Genomic DNA, 12,073 nt, shown 5'->3' with positions numbered 1-12,073 from the left:
GGGTTCAACTTAGTAATTTCAATTAAGTAATGTCTTTGAATTAGGGTATCAAGTTAAGATGATCTAAAATAATTTCTTGTTTTAACTTAATGAATTATAAACACACACACTTGTGTACAAAACATTTTTTTTTTATTAAAACCAATGTTAAGCCAATACAACACTATTCATATTCACCCAATAGAAAATACTTTCCATTAAACACATTAGCTTTTCCTTACACAACACTCTTTGTCTCTGGTAAGTTTAATATCAGTTTCAACTGTTTTATATTTTAATCAGCACAAAGATTCATTTAAATTGTACTTTTATAAATCATTAATCGTCTTAATCTGTGATGAACCCTGTTTCTGTGTGTATTTGTTTGTGGTGTGTGTTTGTATGTATGTGTATGTGTGGTGTTTGTTTGTGGGTGTGTGTGTTTGTGGTGTGCTTGTTTCTTTGTGTGTGTTTGTGGTGTGCTTGTTTCTTTGTGTGTGTTTGTGTGTACAAAACATTTTTAAAAAAAATTAAAACCAATGTTAAGCCAATACAACACTATTCATATTCACCCAATAGAAAATACTTTCCTTTAAACACATTAGCTTTTCCTTACACAACACTCTTTGTCTTTGGTGAGTTTAATATCAGTTATATTTTAATCAGCACAAAGATTCATTTAAATTTCAATATTTATACTTTTATAAATCATTAATCGTCTTAATCTGTGATGAACCCTGTTTCTGTGTGTGTTTGTTTGTATGTATGCATGTGTGTGGTGTGTGTGTGTTTGTGTTGTTTTTGCGTGTGGTGTGTGTTTGTGTGTTTGTGTGTGTGTATGTGTTTGATTGTTTGTTTGTGTGTGTGTGTGTGTAAAACTTCAGACTGCAGCTGGTTGTTTTCAAATATTTGAGACTTGATACATGTCAACAGAAATAAAGCAAAAATGAATTCCAATCGTATTCTCGGGTGGGGCATGGTTTACAAATTGTACCTCAGGAGCTTGTTTCGGATGCCGTTGACTCTGGCAGAGGCTTGATCTGGTTTATCTTCATCACTACCCTCTGAAGGAACTCAAAGGAATACTTCATGGCTCGTGGATACTCAAGGTTAACGCAGTAGATGATCCCCAAATGCATGGCAAAGCTGGATGGCACATCCTTAAAGTTGTGAAGCACAACAGTCTCCTCAACCACAACTGCCTCATTGAAGACCTCACGTGGAAATACATCCTGGTTTTCACCTTCATAGCCTATCAACAGGCCAAGTTGCATCCCCTCCATGGCTGCAGTCAGAGTCTCACCATGGGCCTTGAAAAGCAGAAGAAAAAAATAGTGTGAATGTTTGGGTCAAGAAGTGCATGCTCTGCAAAGCTACTTAAGTCTCAGTGATCATAAGCCTTGTTTTCAAACTAATAAAATAGTCTTGGTTGTGAGTGTGCATGTTTGTAGGGGCAATGTTGCAAGGTTACTGCAAGGGTGAAAACTTCAGTGTCCTCTCAGATCTGGGTTAAGTGTATGTTGCACTGGGTTCTCTCCCCATCCCTATTCTTACCCCCCCTTTCTCCTCCCCCAACATTGTTCTACCTCTCCCTCCTCCCATCACCACTATTCCACCCAACCCTCATCCTCCCCATCCCTATTCTGCCCCTCACCCCTCCCTGCATCATCACTATTTTGCTGCCACAGGACTTTATCAAGACCCATGAGTGTATCTAATCCAAGCTCTGTGTTAAAGGTTGTGTGTGTGTTTGTTTGTTTGTGTGTGTGTGTGGGGTGTAGTGAGGTGAGTGGTGTGTGTGTGTGCACGCAAGTGTATATGTGGGTGGGTGCGTTCGTATATGGGCTGTTATGCATGACAGAAAAAGGTCTTACGTCACACATCCTGATGATGTCTGATGGCTCTTCTCTTAGGTAGTGTGGCAGACCCAGCAGAGCAGCAGTCCTTCTCCTTTCGTTTGTGTCCTACAAGACAAAAATAAGCAGTGTTGAGATTTTATTGCGAACATCTGGTGCCCAATTTTACAATTCTCAGCTCGTCTACTCACGTCTTTCTTCAGACAGTCCAAAATCGCTTTCAGTGCAGGCTTCTTTGCCGACTTGGTCGCAGCTTCGTACACTTCCAGCAGTCTTGGTGTCAGGTCATCAAGTCCATCGAGGAACGACTCAAGAAGGTCTGTGCTTACGACTCTTTTGAACTCTGCCCGAACCTGAGGAGACAAAAAAGACAAAAAGGTTAAGAAATTAGAGAAAAGATTTTTCAAAGCATAGAGTCACAATTTAGTAAGATAAAGTGGTCAGTTGTCAAAGGCTTTCATCCACTCAGTAAAACTAAACACAATCCTCTCACTTATCTGTATGCACATTCACGCCACCATTCGGACTAAAAAAAAACACATTTCTGAACGGACTACAGTACACTATCAGACATCTCTCTAGTACTTACTGGAGAGAATCTCATACATTGATATCCAGTCATTGGATTATGGTAAGTGATTAATCTTAGGCTGTGTTGTCTATTGTTATACCTGTCTCTCACAGAACATGGCCGGCCATCTAGCTATGACATCCCCAACGAGAGGTTGATCCCCTACAATCTCCTTTCTGCGCTTGGAGAACGTGGCAGACATCAGCTCATCTATCTGCTGGTGATCTGGGTCTTTTTTCAGCACTTCCATCTGAATTTGATTGCACAAGAACAAAGGGCACATACTAAGACAAAATAGTAGGCTTCACAGACACAAAAGCAAAGTGTAGGTAGTTAGTATAATATAGGCAGGTATGTATGCAGTAATATTAGACAGGTATGTGTGATGTGCATGTGTGTGATGTACCTCCATCATCCTCCGCTTTTCTTCCATGTCTTCATCACTCAGTCCTTCAGGGGGATCTGGACAGTCAAAAAGTATTGATTTATTTTATTTATTTTATTAATAAATTTATTTATTTCCCCAAAAAATAAAATAAAAATTCTTAATGACCCCAAACTTTTGAATTGTGTTTAATGTTACAAAAGCTTTAGATTTCAGATAAATGCTGTTATTTTTAACTTTCTATTCATCAAAGAATTTTGAAAAAAAATTGTACACAACAGTTTTCAACATTGATAATGATCATGAATGTTTCTTGAGCATCAAATCATCATATTAGAAGGATTTCTGGTGGATCATGTGACACTGAAGACTGAAAATTCAGCTTTGATCACAGGAATGATTTACAGTTTAAAATATATTAAAATATAAAACAGCTGTTTTAAATTGGAATACTATTTCACAATATTACTGTTTTTGTTTGTATTTTTAATCAAATAAATGCAGCCGTGGTGAGCAGAAGATAAAAATCTGACTGATCCCAAACTTTTGAACGGTAACGTTAGTGTAACTTAACGTTATTTGGCCTTGACATACGGTCTATCAGAAATGGTGTTTTCTACAACAGTTTACAGTGAAAACTGGTATTGTCTCAGATGAAGCTTTATCAACCGTCTCTGACTGAACTAAAAGACTGCAAACGTGTTCTAGCTAACATTAACGGCCGCTGAAATGTGCCTCGCTTAAATGACATCACAGTTGCCGCACATATCAAAAGGTAACGTTAATCGCGTTATTGGTTTCATCAACGCACATTCATAATATCTACAAAACACGAACACTTACCAATAGCGAAGTTGTTCACGCCAACCCGATCGTCTTGTCTGATGGAAAAATGAGGCACCTGGCCGTTTGAAGTGTGACTCCTTGCAGGCGCGAAAAACGTGCTTGTCTCGTGGCCTCGTCGTCTGTAGTCTCCCGCACATGCGCAAAGAGCTGTCCTCCGCTTAATTTAAAATGGCAAGTTCATTCAATCACCTGTAATTTGTGATTCATTGAAGTAACTTATGAACCTAAATTGAAAGATTGAAAACTCAAACAATTGAGCTGAAATTTCATAACACATTATGTTATGTCTGAGTTAATGACATATATAAGTTATCATAACTTTTTGATCAGATTATTTTTTACAGTGTGGACCTTTAATAGTGAATTTGTATTGCTTTTGTGCTTATACTTTACAAACACACAAGTGTGATTAGACTGAGTGGGGAGCCAGACATGAACTTCGCTAATGCAAACCTGATTGAAAAAGGTTGGCATTATCTTGAATGGCTCACAAAGGCAAATGTGCACTGACGTTTCTGGTATTTCTCTAGTTTAAACAGAAGTTTTATGACCTTTCGTGATGGAGATCAATTGCTAAATTCATAACATAAGCAGGGCAACCCAAGAGCATCAGCAGCTTGGCTCTGTCTTTAGTTTGCTTTTGCAAAGTACATGAATGTTCCAAAGATCTTAGGAAACACTTCCTAACCCTTTGAGTATAGTTTACACATGTTGTAAATTTCAAGTGTACCTTCAAGCTCATTTTGAAAAGAAAATACTGCGCACTGTGTATTTTCTACAGCCAGTGAGGGGGGACCAGCGGACACACATAAAACGTGACATGGTGGCCAGTCAGTTTCTGTCCAGTTTGAAGTGAACCCTGTCCGTTTAAATAGTGCCACATGGCTTGTATAAAAAAAGCCTGACTTAATGAGTTGTATTCCACTGGAGTATTGGCTTTCATGAGTCGGCCTTTCCACATGGAAAATAAGGACATTCCTGAGTCTTCTGTGCTGCAACACAAACTGTCAGAATTAGATCCGTAGATGGAAAAATGAACACATGCTCTCTGCCTAAGAACTGTAATGCAACACCGGTGATATTTACAGAAGGGGTTCTCAACTGGTGGGTTGCGACCCAAAAATGGGCCACAGGTCTGTTCTGATGGGGTCGTGACTCGTGGGGGGAAATAGTTAGGACAGCAAAACGAATGGAGAAAACGCAACCCATCTTTTGTTGATTGACAAATCAAATTCTACAATATTTTTCTGTAAATTCATCTGTCACTTGGTTTTTACCAAAGCCAAATCAGGCTAATGCTAACAGGTTAACAGGTTTCTTGACATGCAGTTTGTGTCAAACACAATTTGTTTTGTGCGTTAATTGTGGTAAGCTTGAAATTATTTAGCCTGTCTCATAATAATATGTGCAATATTTATAGTAATGCTGTTGATTGTAATGGTATTACATTTCAATACATATTTATACAAAGAACTTTAAAGGGATAGCAGGATGCGCGGAGGTATGGAAATACATACGTTGACAGGCAGATAGGGCATCCTTTTTTTTGGTCCTATAATCCTTTTTTTTGGTTATGAGACTTCCACAGAAGATATGTGCACATTTTTTTTATATTTAGACTTCTGATTGCTTTCAGGATGTGAAGAGTTTCAACCAGCAGGCCTAAAAACAAGTGTTTATTAAAAACATTGGGCCTATACCTTTAAGGACTTTTTTTAATAATAATCAATTGTGCCACTGTGTTAGGTAAACCTTGGTCAAAAGCAGTTGAGCGCCACTCATTTACTGTCATGTGAGACATCAAGGACCACAAAGTGATGTAGCTAAACTTATACACAGTACTTGATCCACCATCCCTTTTGTTTGTTTACGCGGTTGGCTCTTCCTTATGTCCCATATGTAATGCATTAAAGATCTCACGTTCCTTCTATCTCTCTTTCTCACGTCTTCTCTGTGGTCTTTGGCAAGAGGGACAGAATAAATAAGAGAATTGAAGAGCCAAGAATTTGCCAGGTGCCAGGGCAGGGTGACCTAAGTGTGAAAATGAGAACAGGATGAGAACGGTTGCTCAGGGATTCCCAGCAGAGTGAGGTTTTCTTATGAGTTTTTACTGGACACGGTTCCATTGGAAAACCAACCGTTGTAATGGCTGTTAATCATGTGCACAAATAAAACTTGTAACATACTTCACTTCTGCATCATGGTTCCATGACATGACATTTAAAGCTAATTTGATGGCTGCCTGTTCTCGCTCCTGCCTCACCGCAATGCCCAAGCTCTCCGTTTGTGACGCGCAGGTTCACAGAACCACTGTGGAATCCTGCAGAGAGGGAAACAGGCGTACTGGAGCCATAAAACCAAACCAATCTATTATCGGGCATTTTTCACTGTGAATTTTCTGATAAACTTCATCTTTGTTTAAAGTTGCTGTATTAAAGGGTCTTTTTCTAGCAAAGCAGGAGATGGTGCATTGCAGTTGCACCAATCCAAGGTAATCCTACTCATTTCCACTACATTGCTTGCTGGGGTCACTTCCCAAAATTCCTAAAAAAAATAGAACCTAATTGCTGAGTTATTTCTTCTGGCTCAAAAAACACTTCTTTCTTCAATAAATTTGCGAGTCCCCCTGGGGTCCAGTTATAGCTTGGTTTGGTGAATTGCATTCTCTCATGAGGTAATAAGAAGCATTAGGCTTGGCAGAGAATGCTGTGGAAAACAGATATCCCAAACTGGTAAGTTTTTCCATACTGTGCTCAATGCTATGTACAAGGGTCTACATAAAGTCACGTAACCTTCACCAGCAAACATTAATTAATTACGGGATAATGAACTGAGGGGGTTTATTCTGCAATAATGACATGCTGACTGTACATTTTCCTGCTTATTACATGACTACGCACCAAATAAATATAATATGTGGACATGAAATATTGATTTGAGTTGAAATTGTTTTATAAGTGTAGCCTGTATACTAATACTGCGTTCCATTTACCTCAGAAAAGGGATGTGGGAGCTGGGAACGATGTCCACCATGTTCCGTTACACAGGTTGAAAAACTAAGAAGGAAACATCCAGGCAAACCTTTGCTGGTTCACTACGCTTGATTCGCTGAACAGCCATATTGGATTCTGAAGTCGGGGTTTTGCACTTCCCCCGAGTTTCCCAGTCACAGCTCTCACTTTAGGGGGCAATCCAGTTAAAAGTTCCTAGTGGGAACAAGGAATTTCACACTTCCACAGACAAATGGAACACACCATAAAGCCTCCACTAAGAAAAAAGTAGTCCACTACAATGTACAGTACAATCAGTCTAGAAATAAGACAAACTCTGCAAAAAAAAATAACACTGAAAAGAGTGAAGAGTGAAAGATTTCCGATTTCGCAATGGGCTCGAGTTAGTCGTGCGGATTCGCCATGTTGACCAACAGAAACCTGCTCGGTTAGAAAGTGACTTCAATGTGAACTGTTGCTATTGAAAATTTGCCCAAATTTCACAAATGAGACCCCATTTTAATAAGACATATCAGACTGCTGGATTGTGTGACTTACCAAATTAAAGTATTTCAGAGAGCCGTGTAATTAACATTCAGAAGGAATGACTGCAATTTACCTAAGCTTAAGCTAATGTGATCTTGGCTTATGAGTTATTTTGACTAAAATGAGTCCAAAAATCATATTTTGTACATTTTGAGTAATATTTCCAAAAAACATTATGATTTATTATGGGCTTTATGATCAGATAATTAACCAGGCAACTTCAAAATAATTTTTGCCACATTAGTTGAGCTTGTGGCATATATTTTGTTAAATGGCTAGCTTTTATGATCTCCTCACAGTCTAGTAAAACAGACCTCTGCTGTAAATACATAGATTTGATTCAGAGTTTGAGGGTAAAATTTGGCCATAATTCATATCCTTATTAAAATGATATGCCAATTATTAGCTCACAAATATATTACATGGAATATGACCTCATCTAGATGATTTGTTTTGCAGAACACCTTATCTGGAAATGGTGCTACATTTCATGTCCAGTCGGTGTAATTTGAGCATTTGCACGTTCATGTTTAGTCCATAAAACCACTATATATTGTGTGTTTCAGACATGTGAACGGTTTACTTTTGTTCTAGCACAAAGTTTAAGGTTTATTTTGGGAGCAATTCAGAATTCCATCTGTAGAAGTCATCTATTTTCCTGGACAAATTTATCTAAACTGGAAAATGTTTTCCCTGTGCGAGATAGAATGATGTTTCCATATTTACCTTAATTGTGGTGAACAAAACAAAAGAGTTTAAAAATGCACGTTAAATAAAACATTACAAATTATTCAGACTGGAACAGAGGAGATGAAAAGGAAAACATTTCGAGAGAAGAAGGCCGGTCTCTGTCAACAGATGGTACTGGAAAATGATTTTAGGTTTGGACTGCAGCATCAGCACATTCTTTAGCAACTGGCAGTAAGTTTGAAACATCATGATACCTTCCATGTTTCCTCTGCAGAATCACCTTGGACGGTAGCCTCTGTCAGACGACTAAATTATATTCATTAGCCTGACACAGCGTCCTTAGCTGAACTCACATTGCCTGATAGCAGGACCTTATACACCCAGCATCAATTCAGTAATCTCATATCCTTTTATACCTCACACTGTTCCCCATATGTCTTTGATAAATTCAAGTGCTTTTTAAAGAGGCTCCAAAACATGCTCATATTTGGACAACGTTTAAGCGACAACAAGATTTATTATCAAGCACACGGTTATCAAGATATATAAAGTGGTATTTTTAACGGAAGAGAACTGCACTGTAGAGTCCAACAGTTGTTCTAACTAAAAAAAATGACTTGTCTTAACTTAATTCTAAAAATCTAGTATTCTGTGCTATTCACATTGCCTTGTTTACTCAGAAAACCCAAGTTAAGATTAATGGATTGGTTTGACTGCCGTTTTGGCAAAAAATAATAATAATAAAGAGGCAGGGTATTTCTTATTAGACTTTTCACTCATTTCCTCCACTTCTGCAGTTATCTTTCTCTAGTTGCATTCACTCATTTCCCAAAGTCATTTTGAATGTTGAATTGTCAATACAACTGAAATTTTGAGAGAACATCACATAAGCTGACTTCATAAATTGATGTTAATTTTCCTGATTTTTGTTTTGTTTTGACCTCATCATTATGGTGATTAGTGGTCTTTGGTTGGCCACTTGGAACTTCATTTATATTATTGCAATTTGGTTCCTTTTGATGCAGCGATGCAACAAGATATCAGTTGTTTGGTTTCAAAGGAATGGAAGTAATAAATAGGTTTTGAATGTTTAGAGAACATTCAGAAATAACATTTTCATAACTTAATGGGAACATTAGCAAAGCGTCCCTGGAACGTCCTTTTTTCTGCTAGCTAGATATCAGCCATGTCATGCTAACAACATGGATAACCTGTGTGTGTTTGCAGTATCATGACAACAATTTCCTTCCATTATCTGTTACTCTAAAAGGACGAAATTGGTTTTGACGTACATTTGCTCATGAAACTGATACACCTCTGGCACAAAAGTGGCTCTTGGCTATTTGTTTGAAAAATATTTTATTACAGCTAATAAAAGTTCCTTACTTTTTCCTTTCAGTCTTAGTTTATGATTAGTACCTCTGAAACAGAGCTGTGGTCAGTGCCCCAAACTCACCCTGCTATTACACACATCTGCAAAATGCCAATTAGCCAGCTCACCCTCGCTTTCAATAAGGGGTTATACGAGAGTTCTTCTTTAAACACAGACATGGGCCTATGTTTATCTCTAAAGCTTATATTTAGAAAGCACATTTTCAATGGTAGGACCAGGGCTGCGTTTCCCAAAAGCATTGTGAGCCTAAGTAGATCATAGTCACCATTTCCACCAATGGTCTCTACAATCAACTTAGCTCTCCTCACGATGCTTTTGAGAAACGCAGCCCAGATCATTTGCAAGCGGGGCGAGTGGGACCTGAGGGGTAACAGGTGGTCTGGTGAGCTAAAAGAAAAACCACAACAACAATGAACAATTATTACAGACAATTTGTTACTTTTATAGCCTTAACCGTTTGTTTAAATCTGAAGGTTCTTCTGATGGGATGAAAGCCCTAATGGCCTTTGACCCCGTACTAGCTTTCAAGTGTTTTGACAGCCCCCTCATTTTTCCCCAAGGACTGCACACCATAAATTGGCACCAGGAGGCAGCTATGTTACTGCAAGACTACCCACGTCGCATTACTCAAACACGAAATATGATCTGAGAAGTCTCAAATCATAATATTTCCTTTCTTGCCCTGTTTGCCTGTAGCCATGATGGTTTGATGTTCTATAAGAGAGTGTTTTCCTCTGTCTGATTATTTCCAGATAACCAGTGTGACTGTGGATAGATCAGGAAATTTCATGTAGACTAACTGAGTGAGATATGAAAGACTGACAGAGAATCGTGGAATAGAAAATATAAAAAATATCCCAAAGCAGTGGTTCTTTAATGCAGTTGTGCAAGACCTGCTGATCCTGCTGGATGGATTGTTTTACAGCGCTTAACTTAAACTAATTTGAATTGCAAATGTAAAAATATGCAGTATGACAAAGTTATCTGTTTAGCATGTGTTAAGCCATATGTCCTGCAATGTGTGTTTGATTTCCATGCATTCTATCAGTCAGGGGATTTGTATTTCTGTGAATTCGACTCAGCTGTAATGATTCTTCATTCTCCTCAATGAAATGTGGTGTATGTTTTATTCATTAATGATACCGAGAGAGTTTGTCCTCAGCCAGGGCTGGAATGCCAGCACCTTAGCCATGCATGCTACGACAATAATTACAAAGCCAGATTCGTGACTGATGTGATCCCCTTCAGAGTGTGGGTGAGCCAAGCCAAATCAAACTCTTTGATATACAGGGTTTAAAGTCCTGATGCATATGTAGGTCATTTTCATTTGCCCAAGTAATAAATTCTTGACTATGGAAGCAAGTGCTCACTTAAATTCGGCCAAAAATGAAAATTCTGTAATAATTTACTCACCCTCGTGTTAAACCTGTAAGACTTTCATTCATCTTCGAAACACAAATTAAGATATTTTTAATAAAATCTGAGCGATTTCTGTCCCTCCGTTGACAGCTACACAACTACCACTTTGACTAAAAAGTTAATAAAGAGATTGTTAAACTACTCCATATAAATTACGCGGTTTAGTCCAAATTTTTTGAAGAGACACAATCACTTTATGTGATAAACAGATTGAATTTAGGCTTTTATTAAATCGTAAATGATCAGCGAACATAAAAGCTCAAACGAACATGCTTGACTGAAGCTCAAACGTGCTGAGTAACACACGAGAATGGACCTCATTGGTTCTCGCAAGTCAAGCAAACATTTACCACAACTGATGTGCGCTTCTTAAAAATGCGACGCTCGTGCATGAGACGAAAAATGAGCGAAACTGTCAAAGATACGGTGAATGTCCACTACAGACCTTGTTGTTCACAGCAGCGCCATCTTCCTTTTTAACAGGAATGAAAGCGAGGCTGTGATGTGGATTGTTGGATTGTTCTGCTGACGAAACACTGCAAAAATATATTTCAGAGAAATTTCAGTAGACAAAACCCCCCAGACAATATGAGCTGTGGAAAATTATAAGTGATCTAGGAACTTTATGTTGCTTTTACAGCGGATGCCATTGAAAACACAGTGAGTCCATCCCTCACAGACCTCACAGACCTTATTCAGAGCAGCGCCATGAACCTACCCCAACCCAAATTCCCAATATTAAATCAAACGACTATGCAAATGTTTGCTGTTGTATACTGTGATTTATGTATAACAAACATATGATTTGAATGTAAAAAATGTGATTTTTGGGATTGTTGGATTTATACAGTATCCAAATCATTGTGTTTTATTTTTTTTATTTTTTTCACAAATTGTAAGCAGTTATTATTAGTTAATGAGATCCACTGTTCTCTCACTATCCAATCTTTTATCTTTCAAAAAAGGGAAAATGAAGAATTACATTTTCTTCCTGAGAACTCTGACAATTATATATGCGTATGGCTAGATCTTCCTATTCGTGCGAATTGCCAAACCAAGAAAGACGATCTCCATGATTTCCACAGAGAGGGTATGAGTTCCACGAGACACTGACAGGCTAATTCGGAGTTATCAAGGGAGCTCTTATTGGCCCAATTCTTTTTTAGTTGTCTTCATATTTCACAACACAATTGCTCTAGAGGAAAATCATTAATGCTCACTGTTTCCATATCAGGGCTTTTAAAATAGCAGTTGTGGAGACCCTGGTTTCCTGACCACAGATGTTCTCAGCTACTGCTGCTCTGGATGGTAATTTCGGAGAATGTCTGAGATGGCTATTGGACTGTATTTGACAAGACAAAAGCAAACCGTGTTGACAGAACTGATGGAAAGAGTAAG

At 38.2% G+C, this 12,073-nt stretch overlaps 1 protein-coding gene across 1 annotated transcript; it reads right to left on the bottom strand.

Moving 5' to 3' along the window:
* Positions 1 to 190: 190 nt before the first annotated feature.
* On the bottom strand, positions 191 to 3,966 carry LOC306989815 (uncharacterized protein). Its single transcript, XM_079595828.1, has 6 exons — positions 3,635 to 3,966; positions 2,813 to 2,868; positions 2,507 to 2,656; positions 2,027 to 2,188; positions 1,854 to 1,943; positions 191 to 1,289 (listed from the first exon to the last, which is right to left on the bottom strand). Exons 2-6 carry the CDS (start codon positions 2,837 to 2,839, stop codon positions 975 to 977), a joined length of 744 nt encoding a protein of 247 aa, XP_079451954.1. The 5' UTR covers positions 2,840 to 2,868; positions 3,635 to 3,966; the 3' UTR covers positions 191 to 974.
* Between the last annotated feature and the right edge of the window lie 8,107 nt (positions 3,967 to 12,073).

Source organism: Phoxinus phoxinus, assembly GCF_949152265.1.
Source record: "Phoxinus phoxinus genome assembly, chromosome: 21".
NCBI classification, from domain to species: Eukaryota; Metazoa; Chordata; class Actinopteri; order Cypriniformes; family Leuciscidae; genus Phoxinus; species Phoxinus phoxinus.
Note: the sequence above shows the minus strand (reverse complement) of the source record. Positions and strands in the feature narration are given on the sequence as shown.